Source organism: Brienomyrus brachyistius, chromosome 5 (assembly GCF_023856365.1).
Source record: "Brienomyrus brachyistius isolate T26 chromosome 5, BBRACH_0.4, whole genome shotgun sequence".
In the NCBI taxonomy this organism is placed as follows: Eukaryota; Metazoa; Chordata; class Actinopteri; order Osteoglossiformes; family Mormyridae; genus Brienomyrus; species Brienomyrus brachyistius.
The window spans coordinates 4808158-4831349 of record NC_064537.1 but is presented as its reverse complement, the minus strand read 5'-3'; the positions used below and the strand labels follow the sequence as shown (position 1 = coordinate 4831349).

The following is a 23192-nucleotide window of genomic DNA, read 5'->3' as shown; positions in this document are numbered from 1 at the left end:
GACCTTTGAGCAAGACCCTTGATCTCCAAATGCTCCAGAGTGGCTGACTGAGCAAGGAATTGGGAAAAAGCATCATAACCTCACCTAGGGCAGCTTCTCCCCCAGAAATCTCCACCCAACCTTGATCAGCTGGGACACTTCTCAATTGCTAACCCATACTAAGCGGTACTGAAGTATTCCTCAAACTTCTGGGTTTCCATTGCGATCTTCTGTGTGACGACATGTTCAGCGCTCCTCCAGACCAGGAACCTTGTGCCAGTATATTCTGGGGTCACAACCCATTCCATCTTCATACAGTCCAGGGAGTCTTAAGGGGTTTTCAGACTGAATATGAATCTCATGTTAAAAGATGGTAAGCTTGTGTCATATAGCTCTGGGAACTCGACACGAACAATATAAGTTTCTCCTCCATTCTGATGTTCAGTGACTTGTTTGTATTGGTTGCGCAACAATGCACCGCAGTGCACAGTGGTCAAAGTTGAGGTGCACATAAGCTCCTTAGCAGGTGCGTGGGACCACTTCTGTGCTGCACAGTGCCGCCTTTGCACTCTGCTTTGCTTGGCAGAGCAAAACCGTTCTCACGCTGCAGAATCCATAGAAAACAATGCGCCGTTCGGTCTGAAAACTCCTTTACACTTCTCTGCATGGCACTGGAACTATTATGAAATGCCCTCCTTGGAACGGCCACTGTACAACTTTAAGAGCAACAAGTGCACAAGGCCAATGGCTGCTCACCACTTCGGCGGAGAATTCCCAGGTGCCAAGGCACAGCGAGAGAGGCCTAAATAACAAAATAACTGGAATTACGGGTGACCAAGGATACACACTGTTTCTCAATAATTTCATTTAAGACGACGACCTCATTCTCCAAATAATATGGTCTTTGTGGAAAGGTATTGCCGCGTGGTGCGGGACTTACAAAACTGGCGCTTTTACTGATAGGTCATGGGTTTGTATCTTAGATAATGCCCCATACATTAAATCTAGGTGTTTGCAGTTAGAAAGAAAAATCCTGTAAAATATAGTTTCCCCTTGACATTGAAGGACAGGGGTGGAAGATCTCTGTGAACGTGAAAATTTGCAAATGAAAAAAATTTGCAAATGAGAAAAAAAACCTGGGGCTAATTATTAAAAATGCAAAATTAACACCGAAGCCCTGAAGTTTAAAAGTCACTGCGAGAAACACAGGATTTCACAGGATTTCACAGGATTTCACAGAGACGGGTCACACGTGAGTGAGGCTGGTTAGTGACATATAGATGGGTGGCGAATACATCCCAAGTGTTAAGGGGCTAAGGGCTTTGCTGAGGGTCCCAGTGCTGAAATCACTGTGGGATTTCAACCGGCAACCTTCTGTTCGGATGTACAGCATCCTAACCCACTGAACCAGGTTTATAATAATGGCAGTGAAAGCAAACCCAGCAGTCAGAATCTTGATGCAGGACCCTGAATATCCACATAGGAGAGATCGGCACTCACAGAACTTGGCCGACAAACAGATTCAGTCATACACTGAGACACGGAGGAAAATGGAAACCAAACGCAGTTGTCCTGTATGGGGTCACTGCTCCTGCTTCTTTCGGAAACGCTCAGCGCTTCTGGCGAAATTCTGTGATCTCATGATCTCCCCCATTTATTGTCTGCTGAAGGCCTTTAATCGACAAGCCAAGGAGCGACCAGGCAAGAGTCGGGATGGGGGGGAAACTGGGGACAGGCATACCGTCCTGTCACTTCCAGGTACAGCAGAAAGTCAAGGGAAAGTTCTAGCTGTGTCCAGAAGAGAGAGAGTTCCAGAAAACAAGGCAGAGCTGTAGTGGGAAGGGGGACTAGGGAATGCGTGTGGGGGGTGAGAGTGGGAGGACGGGGTCAAGGTTCAGGGGTTGGGGTTCAGGGCACTGGACTGGCACCCCCTCCCCCTCTGTCCCCTGGCAACAGCGCATACAGAGCCCCTGTTATTCAGATCATTCCGCAGCAAATGCGATTGAAGCAAATTAGCGCAATTATGCACAGAGATGCGCGTAAATGGTGGGGGGGGGGGTGGGGGGTGGATTCTGCTGACGGGAAAAACAAAGGCGGCAGATGGGAGGACATTCCTGCATTTAGCACATTAGGGATAATCGAATGACGAGGCCTGGAATGTCGATTTTCGTCCTTCAAAAATGAAAAACTTCATTTCCCCACTTGCCCCAGGAACCACCTGCCCCTCCAGCCCCATATCTGATCATTCTTATTGACTGAAATGCGTTTTTTCCAAAGCAACAAGCACGACATCACCAACACTGGGACCTTTTGTTTTTATTGAATTTCAGTCACAGTTTTGCGGGATTCGAACCAACACCATACCGGCCTTCAAGGTCAGGAGCCTGCTGAAACAACAGAGTTGAGCGCTGCTTGTCAGGGGTAATAGCCCGCCGCCGTACAGAGGCGGCAGGCATTTCAAAGCAGATTCTCATTTTCTTTTGGAAGTTTCAGAAAGTCTCTTGAAAGCTGAGCCAAGTTCAATGTAAGGCCTGGGAACAGAAGAGTGTGGCTCGCTGACAAGACGACCCCCAAGCGGGCAAAACATAGGGCCCAATAGAAGGTAGTGGGGACAGGACTCAGTGAAGCCCGCTAGGGCACTCCAGAAGGCCCGACAGGAGGCGCCCTACAGGAGGGGCCCAAGGCGTGAAGGCCTGCCAAACGGGCCAGATGACGTATCGCTATTCTGTACCCTGCAGGGGGCGCATCAGCGTCAGACTACATCCAAAGCGTGCTAGGCAGCTGACAGGCAGCCTCGCCTTCCTCCTCCTCAACTACACCAGGCCGCAGCGCGTGGACAGCCAAATGGGGGGAGCTGTGGGGGAGCTGCCTGACCTTTACCCTGAGAAAGTACCGGGAGACCTGAATCACATCCTGCACAGGAAGTGTCCTGTTTGGGAGCAAGTGGAGTAAAAGGGCAGGCATCCTAGAGTAAGTCAGTGAGGAGCCGCTGTGCATATACACATACACACATACACGAACACACACACACAGACACACACACACATACACAAACACACAGACACACATAGACGCACACACACATATAGAAGCACACAGACGCACACATACACACACACAGACACATGTAGACGCACACACATACATAGACACACATAGACGCACACATACACACACATAGACACACAGACACACACTCTCTCTCTCTCTCCCTTTATAAATTGTTCCATATGTACCGAGTAGACCAGTTTCCTTATACCAGTACAAGTCACACTGATTCCCAGCAGGAGATGGGGGGGGGGGTTACATTAATATCATGCTGGTGATTCATGGCTGTCGGGATGCCAACTCTGGACAAACCAGCAGTGGGGACCAGCAGAGCAGGTGGGCCGCACAACACACTTACTACACACTCACTATGTGCTCACTACACGCTTATTATGTACTTAATGCACGCTTACTATGTGCATATTACACTTACTACTTACTTACTATTTAGAATTTAGTGATTGTCATTGTTGACACACCACAGCACACAACAATGAAATGTGTCCTCTGCCTTTAACCCATATGTGACAATGTGACATAGCAGGGGGCAGCTAATTCAGCGCCCGGGGGGCAACGCTTGGGGGCGGTACCTCGCTCAGGGGATTCGAACCTGCAATCATTCGATTGCCACACTGCAGTTACTAACCCCCACCCCCCACCGAAAGAGGAAACCCCTGATCTTCCTGAATGATTTACACCACTGAGGGGGGCGGGGTGGGGGAGGGGGGTGTGGGTGGGGGAGGGGGGTGTGGGTGGGGGAGGGGGGTGCGCACGATGGCTGGACAATAAAGCCCGTTTGCAGTCCAGCTCCGGGACCATTAGCCCACCGGCCAGGGGGCCCTCAGGAAATCGTTAGCAAGGCCAGGCTATGTTCCTCACTCGTGCCCTGCCCACCGCTCACACCACAGACCGCACCATGGCCATGGAGAGTTGTCACGGTTACCCTCTATGACATCATCAGCCAATTAATTCAGTCATAATAATGCCAAAAGCTAGGCTTACTTCTTGCACGTGTTAGCCAGAGATGAAGATCATTCCTTCATTATATTTATTACTCTTGTGGTGCTCGGTGCTGGCACCCAAGGCTCCAGGGTCCCCCTCAAGGCTGCATCACACAGCACAACTTGCTGGGAGGGGATGTCATATAATTATAATTAACTATTATAATTAACAACTAATAACCAGCGAGCAGCCTAATTCAATCCGCCGCTGCTTTTATTACTTATGAAAAATAAACCCGTTTTAATCGCAGTCTTAATGTGATTTGCCCAAACTAGCGAGCAGTGACACCAGCGAGGTGAGCCTCGACTCGTCACCGTGCCCGTCAGCGCACTGACTCAGCGGCACCAAACCGCCTTTGGTGTCACATGGCATCTGCGGGGCTGTGACTCGTGTCCGAGAGGACAGGGAGTCCTGGCCACATCTCGGGGACACGCCCCCGGTAGAAACAGGGAATGAGATTCACAGCAACATGCCGGACACAGTTACCCCAATCACCACTAAGAAGGTCAACGTGCCGGACACAGTTACCCAAATCACCACTAAGAAGGTCAACGTGCCGGACACAGTTACCCAAATCACCACTAAGAAGGTCAACGTGCCGGACACGGTTACCCAAATCACCACTAAGAAGGTCAACGTGCCGGACACGGTTACCCAAATCACCACTAAGAAGGTCAACGTGCCGGACACGGTTACCCAAATCACCACTAAGAAGGTCAACGTGCCGGACACGGTTACCCAAATCACCACTAAGAAGGTCAACGTGCCGGACACAGTTACCCAAATCACCACTAAGAAGGTCAACGTGCCGGACACGGTTACCCAAGTCACCACTAAGAAGGTCAACGTGCCGGACACGGTTACCCAAATCACCACTAAGAAGGTCAACGTGCCGGACACGGTTACCCAAATCACCACTAAGAAGGTCAACGTGCCGGACACGGTTACCAAAATCACCACTAAGAAGGTCAACGTGCCAGACACGGTTACCCAAATCACCACTAAGAAGGTCAACGTGCCGGACACGGTTACCCAAATCACCACTAAGAAGGTCAACGTGCCGGACACGGTTACCCAAATCACCACTAAGAAGGTCAACGTGCCGGACACGGTTACCCAAATCACCACTAAGAAGGTCAACGTGCCGGACACGGTTACCCAAATCACCACTAAGAAGGGCAACGTGCATCAGTCATAAGACGGGAAGGAGTCAGACACAATGTGTGAGGTCTCACATTTTCAACACCCCATACATCTCACTAGCGGGGTGGGGGGGTTAACAATGGTACAAACGGAAACAGAGGCGGCAGCGAGAGACCAGGCCTGATGTCCGGCCATTTGGAAGCGGTTTGAGAACCCCCCCCACCTCAGAACTCTGTCACAAAACACTGAATAGGTGTTGGGGGGGGGCTCTGTTTTCTTTTTGGGATAAAAAGTGGGATAAAGCCAGAGGGACTGTGGATTAACGCTGTTAGTTAGGCCCCCCAACAAAAAAGCAGGGCGGTGGTACAGGAACAGCCCAGCAGCTCTCGTTGTGTGGTCGCAGGCTCTCACAATGCTGCGCCCTTCCTGAACACACCCCACCCACACATGCAGCGCCCCCTGGAGGCTCCTGACATCATTACACTGGAGCCTCCCCTCTGAGCCATGACCAAGAGTGACGAGGCAGAGGGAACTACGGGTCACCGGCGGGGGAGGGGGGGGGGGGGGCGGGGGGTGTGCGGATGGGGGTGGTTTCACCGATTTCACTGATTTATTTTACTTTATTTTATTTCTCTGGGGACGATCATCGCAAGATAACCCCTGGTGTCTCGATCACTTCGAGAAGCTTACATCACTACTGCCCACCCCGCCCCCCCTTCACGGATGTGATCTCCAGTTGGGGGGGCGGTCAGCTCGCAGCAAATAAACAAAACCTACAGCACAGACCCATAGACGCAGCTGCATAACGGGTCGCCCCAGAAACGAGGGAGTGAGCTGTCCCATCTCATGGGGGGGGGGGGGGCAGGTGACGTCATCCGCCCCACATGCAGGGGAAACCATAATGGCAACCCCCACTGGTGCCTGACGGGGGAGGCTTATTGCTTACTGCCCCACTCATCTGGGGGGTTGAAAAGTTCACTAAAGTTACTGTAGGGGCTTCATCAGAGCGTGAGGCCGCAACAAACGCCCCTCCCCCAATAAGACCCACTGGCCGACTGCCCACAAACACTTCACACCACCACGGCGAGAGAGAAAAGTGATGTGGAGCAGGATTATCACAATGGCGGCGCGATGCCGGTGAAAAGGAATCTCTCGCTATTTAAGGCCTGTTCATTCACACCTTTTTTATATATAAAAAGCCATAATTATCTCAGGTCCAGGGACACAGTCTGATGCAACCCCCTTCCTCCCCCTTTTTCAGACAGACGTACGCTCTTAATTTGACTGCGTTCCTTGGCACCGCCTGCTCCCTTCCTCACCACATACACCCAGCGCGTGCCCCGGGGTCCACAGCAGCCTAACTGCAGACACACTCTGGTGATCGCCATGGCGGGGAGCCTTACTTTCGGCTAACGGGGGTCTGGGTAGCCCTGCTGCCGTAGGAGCCATAAAAAAAAGTCTGACAAGTTTTATATCCACGGCGTAAACGTAGCTCTGGAAAGGCACACACACTAATACACACAGACATGGGGCACTGCACTGCCCCCTGGAGGCCCGGAGGTGTGGCGCGGCTCACGTACAGCCCCCAGCATGATGCGCACGATGAGCCAGCGGAAGGTCCAGATGCAGAGGCGGGAGGGCGGGCAGCGGGGGGGCACTTGCTGCAGGCTCCACACAGGACACAGGAAGATAGCCAGAAAGCCCGTCTCCAACAGCTGGCTCTCCCAACCTGGGCAGGACAGGACAGGACAGGATGGCACAGGGAGATGGGGTTAAGACGGTCTGCAGGGGGCGACAGTGAGGCCTCAACCTCCATCAGCTGTTGTGGAAATGGAGGACATCATTTCTAAGCCCCAAACAGTTAATCCTGTAAACATAACCCACACAGGCCTGAACTACAGCTGAGAGCCGCCAATTTAGATGGTAACCTGGTAACTTAGTAATCTAGTAAAAAGGGGCTTAAAACTAACACAGAGGCCAAGAGCTCAAAGAATCAGTAAAGGAGCTCGATTTCGGGTTCAGTGACAAGCAAAAACACACGGACACGCACACAGACACAGACACACACACATACATATGGCACAGCACCCTGGAGAGGCCCTGGGTACACAGTCTTGCATCACACACACGTATGAATATGTACACGCCCATGAACATTGGCAGCCGAAACGGACTTGATGCAAATCTGGGATTTGCATGGTGCTTTGCATGCTGGTGTCTGAGGTGAGGTCATAGCGGCCTGTGGGGGGGGGGGGGGGGGGGGGGCTGGCAGTTTCAATAACCAAATGATTTCCACCCCGATCCAGACTGTCTGTAACGCTGCCATCCTGGTTTGTGTGGGGCCAGCTGTCATATCTTTGTGGGGACTCTCCATTCATTTCTAAGGACCTAACCCTAATCCTAACTATGACGACCTTAACCCCCACCCAAACCTAACCTTAACCATAAGTAACCAAAAAACATACAAGGCTTTTGACATTGGTGAGTTTTATTGCAGTCACGAATTTTTATAAAATTGAGTTGGTAACACTTTACTTAAAGCAGTCATTATAATGCATTATAGATACCTGTATAAGGCATTATAATGCATTCATGAAGTATTATAAATACGGCTATAACTATTTTAAAAAAGGCATCATAATGCCTTATGATAAGTGTTACCATTGAGTTTTCTCCTGTAGAGACCGTAGAAAAATGTAAAAGTAACAGGTGGTTACTTTTGTAATAATGTGATAATTACATGATCAGACACGCACACACACAGACAGACATGTCAAATCCTAAACCGCTTCTAACCACATGCAGTTGCGCAGGTTTGAGCTCCTGTCCTCAGCAACGGTCTTAGGTCGCCGTGGGATCAGGACTGACAGTGGGCACCTTACAGTATCACATACAGGACACTCTCCGCCAGTCAAACAGCCCGCGGTGAATACAGGAGAGGTTTGGATGTTTAAGAGGACTGAACCATCTTCTGACACAGACCTCCTCCACCCCATTCCCTGTAGGGCAAGCTATGCCCCCCACCCACCCCCCTACAGAGTAAGCCATGCCTCCCCCAGGCCCCTAAAGCTCTCAGGCACACATAATTACGTGTTTTTCATATGGAAACTCCAGTGCTCTGTGCTGGCAGACAATGCCTCCCCGCCCCCCCCAGCACTGCTACATAATTCGGCATCCAGCTGTGCCGGTCCGTGAGTGCTGTAAATGCAGTGCTGCACCCAGCCAGGACACTAATGCCCCAGTGGCATGCCCTACTCGCTGCTGCAAACCAGGCAGACCCACTTAGCCACAGCTATTTGAGTAACAGAAGAGGGTAATTCGCTTTGAGACCAAAAGGGACCCAGGCAACTCCTGAAGGCAACACGAGGGCCGTGACAGTGAGAGCTTGCAGGTTAGTGTGTCCTGAGCTTCACAGCTCATTCATGCACCTGCCTTAAGAATCCCTACCAGCAGGGGGCCTGGTGGCTGAGGAGGTGGGTTCTGTAAAGTACAGCGGTGCCAGGTCTGTAAACATCTGATGATTGATAATAAAACCCCTGTGAGATGTTTGGGTTCTTGCTCTTTGTGCTGATTCTATGGGGGAGGGGGGTGAAACACTAGGGCCTTTGAGCACACTGGGTGTTGGGGGGTGTACGGACATGCCCCCGCCACCCCCACCAGCGTCTTGCTCCCTCCAACGCGGCAGCGGTAATGACTGGGGAACACGGCAGCACCACCTTTCTGCTCCCACAAAGCCGCCAGCAACGTGTGATCTTGGGTCGGCCAAAACGCACTGGGGGAAAGCCAGCCTCACACACGATCGGGCCCGGAGACAAGAAACTTGACATTTACACACCTTTAGCCCCCTTACAAAGCCGGCCAGACCCAAGGGGGTTAAGTGGGGGTCAGAAGCCATGTAACACAGCATCGCACAATTAAAGGAAAGGTGATGAGGAAATCCACCAACAACAGTGTGTCAGCAATTTTGGATAAAACTCTAATTCCTGCAGTGCTGCTATTACATATTATTAATACCATGTATGTTATTATTCATATGACCCCGGCCAAAACAAGAGCTTAAAGGTGAATAATCATTATTATTATTTGCCTTCAGTGCCAGTTGTCCCGGTCACACGAGTACAGGAAAATCATGCTGCTGACTCTGGGATTTGAACCAGCGACCTTCTGATAACACATAATCCAATGAGCCACTGCTGGCACCATCAACATCATCATCCTTATGTTCACTTAAAGCTCCCTTCAGGAACACAGCAATCCCACCGCTCTTTACAACTGAAGAAATGCCATCGAACTCCAACCGGTGGGTCCGGATCCACACACAAGCTGGCGTCAACACGTGCGTCTTGGCCAGGTCAGAGGTGGCATCCGCATCCGCATGCACCGGCGCGCGTGGGACCGTGTGGGGCCTTCTGGAACGTGCTGAAGGGCCGCGTTGTTGATCCACCTGCTGTCCCATCTCTTCAGCTGGGTCTGGTGGGGGGGGTGGAATCGGCAGCTGTTCCCCACCACAAAGCCCCTCTTTATGGTGCAGTTCAGCCGGGCACACACAAGTGTGGCACAGGAGGAGAGGGAGCGACACGGAGCTGGGGGGGAAGAAATTATATGGGGGAGTGCGACAGGAGAGAGAATTGAGGGAAGTCGGGGGGGGGGGGGGTGAGACATAGAAAAGGTGGATAGATAGAGTCTAGGGCCTCCAAACTGACCATTTGGAGCACTTTCTCCAATGTTTAGTAGCTGCAATTGGGGGTCACGCACCCTGCCCAGCGGCACCCCCTGGGACCCAGCCCGGCAGCCAATCAGATGGCACCTGCAACCTCTGGAGCAAGAACTGCAGAAAGGTGCAGAAGTGGTGCACTGTCTATACACCTCATAATTAACTTACTGATGGGAGCACACACGGCAATATCACCAGGAGCTTAAGCTAATATTCAAAGTCAAACTTCAAATATCAGTTTATTCTTTTATCTTCATCTTATGCTTTTCTTAAGGGGACAAAAGCTGGAACCCCCATCCTTCGACATGAACCAGAGCCAATTCAATTTCAAGCACTCCTTAAACCTGCTCGCTCACCTCCAAGCTCTCCCCCCTCCAGTCCAGTTTTGGGTTTCGTTGATTAAAAACGTTCCCTCTCGGTTTCAGAGCTGTCACCAGGAAAACAAAAAGAATGGGGAAAGATCTCAGAGCTCCATGTTTTGGGGGGAGGTGGGGGGGGAGCGCTCCCGAGGGAGGGACGCTGTGTTCCGGAACGCTCTTCAAATGCTCTCAGAAGAGCTCACGGTGCTTTCTCACGATGGGCCAGGGAAACTCCGCTTCAGGCACCCCGCGGACGGCTAAACCACGGTAGGGACTCTGGGGACCTCTTGAGTCTCAACTCGGACGGCCCCCAAGGGACTTGTGGTCACAGATGAAGCAAGAGCAGACGAGCACAGCCTCGCTCCCCTGGAGGGCGCACAAGTCAGGAAGCGGTTTCATCTCTCGCCATCAGAAGCGGTTTCATCTCCTCACAAAAGAACCGGCGCCAGGCTTCACAAAAACATGTCCAGGAAAATGCTAATATGCTAACCCTCACAGGAGGGCCCACCTCCTCTGTACCCCCTCCCATACTGACACTGAGGCCGTAAAAGGAAACAGGAAGTTACCCCCGTGACCCACCGCGACTCCCACCGACACAGCTTCCTGCCCACCAATCCAAAAAGTATGAAGGGGAGACCATCTGCAGCAGGAGCGGAGGTCAGGTCACCAGAGTGGGGGGGGGGGCTCACACAGCAGAGGTGTGACATAATGAGTCAGCTACGCTAACAGAGTGGATACCAGGCAACACAAAACAGACCATAACATACCGGAACAGGAGCGACTGCAAGGGTTATAGATGGCCTTACTGTAACAGGGGTGACAGCGAGGGCTACAGATAGCCGTACCATAACGAGAATGATGGTGAAGGCTAAAGACAGTCGTACTGATACGGGAACGACAGGGAGGGCTAAAGACGGCCGTAACAGGAGCAACAGAGAGGGCAAAAAATGGCCGTACTGATACGGGAGCGACAGGGAGGGCTAAAGACGGCCGCACCGTAACGGGGGCGACAGGGAGGGCTAAAGATGGCCGTACCGTAACGGGAACGACAGGGAGGGCTAAAGACGGCCGTACCGTAACAGGAACGACAGGGAGGGCTAAAGACGGCCGTACCGTAACGGGAACAACAGGGAGGGCTAAAGACGGCCGTACGGTAACGGGGGCGACAGGGAGGGCTAAAGACGGCCGTACCGTAACGGGAACGACAGGGAGGGCTAAAGACGGCCGTACGGTAACGGGGGCGACAGGGAGGGCTAAAGACGGCCGTACGGTAACGGGAACGACAGGGAGGGCTAAAGACGGCCGTACCGTAACGGGAACGACAGGGAGGGCTAAAGACGGCCGTACCGTAACGGGAACGACAGGGAGGGCTAAAGACGGCCGTACCGTAACGGGGGCGACAGGGAGGGCTAAAGACGGCCGTACGGTAACGGGAACGACAGAGAGGGCTAAAGACGGCCGTACCGTAACGGGAACGACAGAGAGGGCTAAAGACGGCCGTACCGTAACGGGAACGACAGGGAGGGCTAAAGACGGCCGTACCGTAACGGGGGCGACAGAGAGGGCTAAAGACGGCCGTACCGTAACGGGAACGACAGAGAGGGCTAAAGACGGCCGTACCGTAACGGGAACGACAGAGAGGGCTAAAGACGGCCGTACCGTAACGGGAACGACAGGGAGGGCTAAAGACGGCCGTACCGCAACAGGGGCGACAGAGAGGGCTAAAGACGGCCGTACCGTAACGGGGGCGACAGGGAGGGCTAAAGATGGCCGTACCGTAACGGGGGCGACAGAGAGGGCTAAAGACGGCCGTACCGTAACGGGGGCGACAGAGAGGGCTAAAGACGGCCGTACCGTAACGGGAACGACAGAGAGGGCTAAAGATGGCCGTACGGTAACGGGAACGACAGGGAGGGCTAAAGACGGCCGTACCGTAACGGGGGCGACAGAGAGGGCTAAAGACGGCCGTACGGTAACGGGAACGACAGGGAGGGCTAAAGATGGCCGTACGGTAACGGGAACGACAGAGAGGGCTAAAGACGGCCGTACCGTAACGGGAACGACAGAGAGGGCTAAAGACGGCCGTACCGTAACGGGGGCGACAGAGAGGGCTAAAGATGGCCGTACCGTAACGGGAACGACAGAGAGGGCTAAAGACGGCCGTACCGTAACGGGGGCGACAGAGAGGGCTAAAGACGGCCGTACGGTAACGGGAACGACAGGGAGGGCTAAAGATGGCCGTACGGTAACGGGAACGACAGAGAGGGCTAAAGATGGCCGTACCGTAACGGGAACGACAGGGAGGGCTAAAGACGGCCGTACCGTAACGGGAACGACAGGGAGGGCTAAAGACGGCCGTACCGTAACGGGAACGACAGAGAGGGCTAAAGACGGCCGTACCGTAACGGGAACGACAGGGAGGGCTAAAGACGGCCGTACCGTAACGGGGGCGAAGGCTGATATGATTCAGCTCTTTTGTCCGCAGTTGCACCCTCAGAGGTGACCATCTGGGAACGGGTGTTATACGCAACATAAACTCAGTTAAATTACGCGAAACCAAACTCCCCCAACTGCTTTCAGAGAACAAAAATCTAGAAGCTTCCATATTGCGTCCCAACAGCCATAGAGGATACATTGCATGCTGGTTTGGAGGGTTTATTTGATGGGTTCACAGGGCATGCTACACTCTCCCATGCTTCTCCGGAGGGTTAGTGAAGACCCCCCCCCACTCGTTTAATGCGGTTTTCACTCACAGAGACTGTATGCACGGTTCCTGCTGATGACACACCGAGATGATTGGTGTGAAGGGAGAGGTGGTGGAATTATGGGTAAAATCCACCACAGCTGTGGCTTGAGGTGATACCAAAGCATCCACACGGGGTCCATTTGTGTCAGGACGAACGAGACCAATGCGAAGTGGTATGGGGTGGTGCATTCAACTCTAAACAGCACCAAAGACTGACCACAAGTGCACACGGTACAGTGATACACAAAGATCCCCAGGGGCCAGGGACAGAGCACGTCTACAGACTCATCACCACGGGAAAAGTCCCCGATTCCAGTAAAGGACCCCCCACTCCCCACCACCAGTCCCATGGTGTCCCACACCGTCTAATTCAGAGGCAAATGAGAAGCATGATTTATGAGAAGACGCCAAGATCAAAAAGTGGCAGACAGTTGGGAAGGTCAAATGCACCGCAAGAATCATCCGGAACATATGCGGGGGTGGGGAGGGAAAAGATGAAAAACATATCCCCGTGGAGGGGGGAGAGATCCTTACTGCCAATTCCCATGATGCAAGACATGACAGGAACAGAACAGACAACACACACACACACACACACACACACACACACACACTAAAAAGAGGCCACCACTGTCCCATAATGAACTGCAGGTGGCGTGGTGGTGAAGGTGAGATACTTGCACCCAGTAGGTCGAAAGTTCACAGGGGCAGAAGGCATGTGTCAACACTAGGGGTAGGGGCTTCAAAGCCCCGCAAAACACAGTTACCCCCCCCTCCCCGTAAGGATGAGTACTGATAAAAGTATCCAACAGCAAAACGATCAACGGTGACAGTGACATGGTGAGCCCACTCAGTGCGGGTTTTAACGGCCCGTGTCTGATCTGTAACCCTGTCAGGGGGGGGTCTCTGCCACTGGCCAGAAGGAGAAACAATCAGGCGATGGGCTTCGTCTCCCAGGAAACACTCGGGATGTCCGTCAGCGGAGCAGCATGCGGACACGTCAGGCGGCCCGGCGGCGACCTTTCCGGTGTGTCGCCCCCCCACCTCCCCCGAACACGGGGAGCCCCAGCTGCACGGCGAGCCGCTCCACGCCACGTAAGGCTGAGGAGGCCCGCCAAACAGGAAGCGAGCGCCGCCTGGAATTACTTCAACGTTAGCGGGTTAAAGAAGTGAAATAAATATGATGCATAAACAGCTTGGCCCCCCCCAGTCCACAAACTCCACGGTTTACTATAATTGTTTCCTTCAGGGCAAAACCACCCCCTCCCCCCCCACCCCCCCCACCTCCACCACCACCACCGAGCTAATATCTCGTAATAAAGCCTCTAAGTGGACCAGTAAAGCTCTCATTAAGTTGTTTTTGCTAAATGTATTTTCTGGGGTGTGGGGTCAAAGGTCAGCAGGACGACCTAATGTGCAGCAGCTGCCGCAGGGGCGACGCCCTCCCCGTTAGAGTCCCGTGGCAGTTGGGGCCCAACCCAGCGGCCCCCGCATAGCGGATGCGGCACGTTCAGCCCATGTGAAAACGGGGGGGGGGGCGGAAATAGGCGGCAAGCCACGACTGCATCCCGAACACACACTCACCATGGAAAGGGACAAAGTCCGGGGGGGGGATGCATTAAAATGTTTGGGATCTTGGTTATGGCTTCCAGGCAACTCTGATCACCCATCGGTGTGTGTGTGTGTGTGTGTGTGTCTGTGTGTGCGTGTGTGTGTGTGTGTGTGTGTGTGTGTGTGTGTCTGTGTGTGTGTGTGTGTGTCTGTGTGTGTGTGTGTGTGTGTGTGTGTGTGTGTGTGTGTGTCTGTGTGTCTGTGTGTGTGAGTGTCTGTGTGTGTGTGTGTGCGTGTGTGTGTGTGTGTGTGTGTGTGTGTGTGTGCGTGTGCGTGTGTGTGTGTGTGTGCGTGTGCGTGTGTGTGTGTGTGTCTGTGTGTGTGTGAGTGTCTGTGTGTGTGTGTGTCTGTGTGTGCGTGTGTGTGTGTGTGTCTGTGTGTGTGTGTGTGTGTGTGTGTCTGTGTGTGCGTGTGTGTGTGTCTGTGTGTGTCTGTGTGTGTGTGTGTGTGTGTGTGTGTGTCTGTGTGTGTGTGTGTGAGTGTCTGTGTGAGTACATGTGCTGTATGTGCAGTGCTCTGGATTCACAGTGAAGACAGATACTAAAACTGCAACTGTATGCATGAGTAAATGTACAAATATAATAATAATAGTACAATTTTTAAAAGTTCACTTACCAAATGAATACCTGTAAGACAAAAGAAGGGAGAAAAAGATGAGTGAGTGAAAAAGCACTGATACAAAAAAAGCACGTCATCCTATCTGCTCTCTAAAGCTGAGCGTTAAGCTCCTCCCCTGCGAGCAGCAGGCCAGACCACAGTCCCGTGTGGAAGCTGCCCTGCCGGTCGTCATGGTGACCCACACACCAAACAGGCGCAGACCCGGGCTTCTACATCATGTGTTAATTGGGGGGGGAGGAGCTTCTTCATTACTACACCATTATAGAAATAGTACTTTGGGTAATTAAGGCTCTGGGCATTTGCCCCAGCACTCATTAAGCAGAAAAAAACATTATGTAGCTTTTTATAAGACAGACACAACTGTGGGTTTAAATTCATTCAAATGCACCAGGGCCCCTTTGGGGACTCAAACCCACAACCCTTCACCTCCACAAGAGCCAAATCCAGTCGTCATACAGCATCACCCACCCAACCCCCAATTCATTACACAAAGATAGGATGACTAAGGACCCCCCCCACACACACACACTCCTGAAGACCACCCCACACAGAAGGCCAAGAGCCCAGGTAACCATTCCTCACACGTGACATGAGCCACGAAGTCAAGGGACTGATCACAGAGCATGCACAGGACAGCCCCCCCCCCCCCCCCACCCCTTTCAGGGCCGCTTTTCAATCAGCCATCAACATGACATCAAAGTCCACGCCGGTAATCAAAAACAGGACCTAATTTCCATTTATATTTCCGTAAATGGCTTAAAAATCAAAACCCAAATTTTCTTTAAAAGCAGTATTCGGAGGATATTTCTCTACAAAAGAATAATCTTTTACATAAATATAAAAAAAACAAAAGATGATGAATGGGAGCACTGTAAATCTGGGCCATGGGGGATTTCACTGGACACATTCAAAAGGTTTCTTCAAACTGTAGGATACTGCCAGCTAGTATTACCGATCAAGTCTCCGAAAGTGCTCTGCTCTGCTCTGTGATATCTCACCAAATCTACTCCACACTCTCAAGATCCTTCATGACTGCATGCAACTGCAGCTCCGTCTCTGACCACGAATGACATGAAGAGCTGGACCAAGTCAAGTCCTCATTTAGTATTTTCACAGCACTCAGCCCGCTGCGCCAGACCAGTGCCTGACAGTTGAGGTTTCAGAGGACCAGTGAGGTGCCAGTGGAAGTTGCGAGATTAGCCCGCGACTCCATGTAAAAGGGAAACTACTCTGAATCACCTTCATGGAGAATGTCTAGTTGTATCGGGTGTGATGTAAATTTACAGGTCACATTAAATGGAATTGAGCACATTCTCATGATTTAATAGGACTGATTTGTTTAACCATTGCTTAGGCTGAATTAGAGATTATTAATAAAAGCAGAATAATGTTAAATATGCAGCGTTTCTTATTCCCAGTACAGCATCGGCTCTCGAGAGCTCAGTGCGCCACCATCATTTGTGAGGCAGAGTTTGGTAACACTTTACTTTAAGGGGCACAAGTTACTAAGCATTATGAACAAACATGGGATCAGGACGTAACTAAAACGTTCTGGTTTCTGGTTAAATAATACATTAAGTAAGAGTGTACTACTACATTGTTTGTGCCCCCACAAGTAAAGTGTTACCAGGTATTTTTCTGTTTATGAAATGGCTCAGTCTGGACTCACTCTAAAGTCAAGCTGGAGTCACATCGGAGTCACTCTGGACTCACTTGAGAGTCACATCGCAAACCCGTATTTTCACGCGACGTGCTTCGGCAGTCAGCACTCACCAGAGCTGGCCCACGCTGACCAGCGAGTGGTACAGCGCCCAAAGCAGTACCATGAGCACCATGTTGGCCCGGCCCGTCAGCAGCACAAAGCCCGACAGTGCCAGGCCAGCCAGGGCGATGCCGTCCAGGTTGGCGTCCATGTCAGCCCAGTCCAGGAACCAGAGGATGGTGGGGGCGTAGGCCAGGGCGGCTGCCCCGATCTTGCCGCCGACATAACGCTTCACGCTCCTTAGGTACTCCCGGCACGGCATCAAGCCCCGGTCACCGATGAGCTGCTTGTTCTGGCTGTAAGCCACGTAAAACGCCACGACTGTGACACAGGGACACATAGGAATGTCAGTCAGTCGGATGGGAGGCCGACGACATCACAATCTTAGGGCTAAATGATGATAATAACAATATTTATTTACTATTTAGATAGGAATGCTTTAATTGCCACATATCCCCTGAGACATAGACATCTGTATACAGGTCAGAGCACAGGGTCAGACTCTAATGACAGCATCTTTCACACAGAGAAATGGTAGCGCGCCGGGAATTTATATTTACGATCGTAAACAAATATGCAACGGCAAGTGGAGGCTGACATTCAGAGAGGGGGATGGAACAAGTCTGAGAGGCGGCCAGAAAAGGGCAAATCACCCACAATTTAAAGGCTATTCTCGCCCAACTATATAGTGAATATCTTAGTTATTTCTCAGTCTGCAGAGAGCTATAATAATTTTATGGAAGTAAAACGGGTCAACCTCACATTACGGAGATGAAGGGTCTGTTTCGGAAGCTGTACAAACGGTCACATGGGCCGAGAATGCTGTTATATAAATAAACCTATTTTGGTAAGGGCACAAGTAGTCAAAAGAATAAGTGACGGACAAAGTTTAGCTACCAAAAAGATAAGCTTGCATTTATATTCAACAGCACTGGATAGTGTCCAATAAGCATCATTAACGAATAATGACATTTTGGTTTTTTTATGTATTATTGTATATCTCTGGCATTTAGTAACGCGCGAGAAGGGTAATTATACAAGTACTTCAGTTGTTGCATAGTGGGTTAAAGGTAATGCATCACACTCACAGTAAATAAACGCCACGGACCGAAGAATCACAATTCGCGTCAGCCAAAACGTCCCGGTCTGCAAAGTGACATCACTTGTTTTATCACACTCTGCAGGTTCTTCATTGCCATCTCCATTATTCCGCTTCTCTGTTAGCTGTCCAGACTCATTCGGCGAAACAGTCCGTCTTTTCCTAAGCGCACTACCTGCGCTGCTCAGCGCCTCCGTGGAAGCTGCCATGTTTCCTTGGCGCACATGCGCGGTTTGGGGAGGGGGCGTTTCTATGCACAGGGCGCCTTGTCATTAGCTGCCTAAAGAGCGTCACCTCTCGGAGCCCTGCGCCCCCAGTCCCACTCAGCATGAATAAGAAATGCAGTAAAATATATGAATGTATGCTTAAAGTTGCAATATTCACTATATTTACTAAAATTCACTGTGTGCTTGAATTGTATGGGCTACTCAAATAATACTCAAATTATATTGATTTACAGAGAATATCCTGCAAATTGTAGTAAACATTGCAAACTCACCTCCTAACTTTGCCGAACTTCTGGTAACGAAGGGGAACTTAGTGATTCAGTATCAGCACGACATGGGATTCTAGAGGTGATGTCCGGCAATTTCAGTTTGTACTGTTTTACAATTGCAGTGTTACCCATTTGTTATGAGATCCAAGTAAACCTTGTCTTACACATGAGATCACGTCAAATGTTTTAGGGAATAGTTAAGGCAGGGGTCCCGTTAGAGATTTCCGGCCCCATGAAAGCATATCATATTGGGCAACCCAACCCAGATCAATCTAATTATGTTTCAAATACTTTTAGGGCCGCTGTCTTTCGGGTGCTGTTAGAATCGTCGTACCCCCATTTAGAAACGATGTGCTATCAAAAGAATCCGCTTTTCATCATCAGATCGTTTTGAATGGATTCACGTTATTAATTGTACAATATTTAATCAACTACTCATTTCGTAAACTATATAAAATTGTCAGAAATATCTATTTAAACACATTCATTCAACACATTCATTGTCATGCAGTTCGTATTGACCGCAAGCCTAAACTTCAGTTCAGAAATTTAAACGCACAATGACGTGACACGGATTAGGACGGTTGCAAACATTTTGCATATGTTTAATATTAAAGCTATTTGAATAGCAAAGTACCAGCCAGCTCACTGCAGTTCGGGTAAGATATACCTACAGTTAGTTTCTGAAAGTGTCAACAACTAAGAAGGCGGCCATTATACTGAAAATACCATTTAAACTTTTATATCTGTATACATATCTAATAAACATACATTAATTTTATATTCTTCGGTTTGCTCTACCTTCCCCCAGCTGTAAACAAATGATATAATGAAAAACAGTTTAATGCGTCATGTAAAGCATTTATTTAACATTTCGTTCCAGCAAAATAAAGCTAGTTTTAGATTATAAAGCACTACAGTCGCTATTCCTATCTTCAGCGTGATGCATTTAATTTACAAATTATATAAATATGTCCGCATGCTTACGGCAGACTCTCAAGCATTACCGCTTGTTTTAAGAATCAGCAACACTTGTTGTATGGTGCAGCCTGTACTGCAGGCGTACAGTTTTCTTGGTTGAGAGGAGAGACCCTGAATCCGTGGACTTTTTGTTGGCTGCAGCCTATAGTCCATATATCTATACCTACATAAGGACACGGTATAAGGTCAAAAGTGATTTAAAGCGCCTTGCATTGTCTCTGTTCGTCGGAAATTGTTACAATGGGGTTCTCTAAACATAAAATGAAATACAATGTGTTGGTTTGAAGTTGATTTAATGTGGAAACCATAATTCAACACGAAACCTGAAACGTATAGCAGAGGTTTCCAAAATAACCCAGATGTATTTCATTGCATCCGATAAATACCAGCGGTATGTGCATCACTACATGACACCTAATTCTTTGTCACCTTGGGACATTTAGGCTACTAAATGGGCCAATCAGAAACGGAAGCTGTAATGCGATGTGACCAATCATAGGCAAGAAGGTGGAGCAGAGGGATGGAACTCCAACCAAAGTTCCCTCACAGCAAATCCACTGAAACCCAGTGCGGGACCGAAGCGTCAAGTGGCGCCTGCTCGACCAGAAACAGGCGAAAAAAGAAAAATACGATTTAACTGGATTGTACGACAGCAGCAATCGTGAACGGCATTTCGATTTAATATGATTTCCTGTGTCTAAAACGCATTTGGTTCTATTTGCAGTGCATTAGATTTAGTCCCACACTCGCAGTCCATTGAGTATATTCATTGTTTTGAAGCTTTCATCGATGTTACAAATGACGGAGGAGAACGACAAATCTCTTGCTGACCATCCATGCAGCCCTGCCGGGACCACAAGCTCCATGTCTCAAGGTGACTCCGATTCAGATTCCCCCCTGTCCCCAGCCGGATCCGACGGGCACGGCACTCAACTGGTGTCCGGCTTGGGCAAGAAGATGGAAGGCGAGGAAGATGACCGCTTTCCAGCCTGCATCCGAGATGCCGTGTCGCAGGTCCTCAAGGGATACGACTGGTCGCTAGTCCAGATGCCAGCAAGGGGCAACGGATCGCTGAAGAACAAACCGCACGTAAAGAGACCGATGAACGCCTTCATGGTGTGGGCACAGGCTGCGCGGAGGAAATTAGCGGATCAATACCCCCATCTCCATAACGCAGAACTGAGCAAAACTTTGGGCAGACTATGGCGGTAAGTCCGTTGGACCGGCATCAGTACTTCATATCTGAAAACGACGCATATAAAAAGATTTCTACAGACTTCATTGATCATTATAAGTAGAACTGTATAACTCTGGAGATGTTGAAGTAACGGAACCTTATTTCCCAAGAGTGTTTTGACTTTTAAACAGCCTACTTTGGAAGCTTGTCACTTCACCATTAACACTAATTTTCAGTATGTTGTTTGTTCATAATAATCTCTTTACAAATGTGTCCTGGTTGACATGCGCTTTCATAGTGCCCCCTTCGCATTTATTGGCTGGCAATTGCCTATTCATTGTTAAAATACCTTACCATGTCCATAACCCTGTATTCATAACATGGAGGACACCGCTAATAAAATAGATTTATGTTCATACTTAAGCAGTTTATGCGATTCGAATTCGGCAATTCATCGCGCAGATTCCTCACATATTCCCTAAGGCGTTAAAACTCATCTTCATCACAGATGGATAAATGTTATCCCCGTTTTCCCGTTGGGCTGCCTCGCTTTGTTGATTTAAAAATCCGATTGTGGCGATGATGTTAATGAAAATTCTGTTTTAATAACCCCGCGCAGCTTGCTGTCGGAGAGTGAGAAAAGACCCTTTGTGGATGAGGCTGAAAGGCTGAGGGTCCAGCATAAGAAGGATCACCCGGACTACAAGTACCAGCCGCGCCGGCGGAAAAGCGTAAAGCCGGGCCAGAGCGATTCGGACTCCGGTGCTGAGCTCAACCATCACCCGGTGGGTCAGATTTACAAAGCTGAGCCCGGAATGGGCGGCTTGGCGGGCCTGGGAGACCAGGATCATGCAGGTGAGAGGCGTACTCTGCTGGTAAAATATCATATGAATGCACCATCGTAAGTCCACGATTAATACACCGGGCTCGTTTAAGTATTGAGATATTTCTTTTCATCACAAAGGTCAAGCTCATGGTCCACCGACCCCCCCCCACCACCCCTAAAACAGATTTGCAGTACGCGGCGAAGCATGACCTCAAAGCCGAGGGCCGGCGCCTTCTGGACGGCGGCCGACAAAACATCGACTTCAGCAACGTGGACATCTCGGAGCTCAGCACCGAGGTCATCAGCAACATCGAAACCTTCGACGTCCACGAGTTCGACCAGTACCTACCCGTCAACGGTCACGCGCCCCCGGCCCCCTCGGGTGCCCCGCCCCCCGACCAGGTTCATGGGCAAAGTCCATCAGGGGGCGGCTCCTACGGCGCGTCATACGGTCAGCCCAGCGGCTCGGCGTGGAGCCAAAAGGGCACCGCACCCTCCAGCGACGGCGATTCGGCGCAGCAACGACCGCACATCAAAACGGAGCAGCTGAGTCCCAGTCACTACAACGACCGTACCCACGGCTCGCCGTCCCACCCCGACTACGGCTCCTACAGCGGTCCGGTATCATCATCGTCATCATCATCATCTGCGGCCGCTTCCTACTCCAGTTCCCCGTGTGACTACACGGACCTCCAGAGCCCCGGTTATTACAGCCCGTACTCCGGGTACCCCTCCAGTATTTACCAATATCCGTACTTCCATTCCTCTCGCCGGCCCTATGCGACCCCCATCCTAAACAGCCTGTCAATCCCTCCTTCTCACAGTCCGACAACCAACTGGGAGCAGCCGGTGTACACCACCCTTACGAGGCCGTGATCCGTCAGCCGAGGGCAGATTTCGGGAGGAGGGGGGGGGTCACGTCCGCTCATCCACCGGGACTTCTGCACTAACCGAGGACGATCATTTTATTCAACAGAACATATTTAAGTGCCTGCTGATTTTTATGGGCCTGTGAGAATCCGGTTGTCCCTTGAAGAAAACGCCCGTTTGATGCATTTTCCTACTTATTTAATGGAATTTTCCGTTTTAAAAACGAAGCTTTGAATTCACCAGGACTGAATGCTTAACTCCTCTGCGAGGACACTCTGCGTTTCATATGCATACATGTACAAACCCACATCCGAGGGTCCTCCGGGGGGCACCTTTTGATTTGACAATGCAGAACATGCCGCGGCTCCAGTCCAGACTATGATTTCTGACTATCAGAACATATTCTGAAATACAGAGACAAATATCGTTATTTCCAATTCACACTAAGCAGCCACGACCGCACCCCTTGACCCGTCTTACAGTTTCAGCAATTTGATGGACCCCGCCCAGTTTTACCGAAACTGTGGATGAGAGAAATGTAATCTAATTTCAGTTTAATTTTTGTTAATTAAATGCGTATTTATGTTTATGACACTTATGGTTTGTTAATTAAATGGTTACGTATCGTGTGTTTTGGTAAGCGGATTGTAATAAGAGAGCCGACGTTGTATTAGAGTAAGAAGCAATTTTTGCGGTACATGATCCGTTCTTTAAAAACTATTAAAAATGCAGACTAACGCCAGACTTCCAGCAGAATTAAA

General features: G+C 50.4%; 2 protein-coding genes across 2 annotated transcripts in view; one reads left to right on the top strand and one right to left on the bottom strand.

The window, feature by feature from the left end:
- Window positions 1-18325, bottom strand: part of lmf1 (lipase maturation factor 1) — a 30845-nt gene extending 12520 nt beyond the window's left edge. The window contains exons 1-4 of the mRNA XM_049014920.1: window positions 18071-18325; window positions 16994-17303; window positions 15218-15228; window positions 6753-6901 (exon numbers count right to left, since the gene is read on the bottom strand). Coding sequence (XP_048870877.1) covers window positions 6753-6901; window positions 15218-15228; window positions 16994-17303; window positions 18071-18290 — 690 coding nt within the window. The 5' untranslated portion in view covers window positions 18291-18325. The remainder of the gene's footprint in view (window positions 1-6752; window positions 6902-15217; window positions 15229-16993; window positions 17304-18070) is intronic.
- A 1794-nt stretch (window positions 18326-20119) lies between these two features.
- On the top strand, window positions 20120-22575 carry LOC125742891 (transcription factor Sox-8-like). The gene is given in 4 exon segments (XM_049015315.1): window positions 20120-20766; window positions 21355-21590; window positions 21700-21722; window positions 21724-22575. Coding segments are annotated over 4 exon segments (1392 nt in total). The 5' UTR covers window positions 20120-20347; the 3' UTR covers window positions 22438-22575.
- Window positions 22576-23192: the final 617 nt, after the last annotated feature.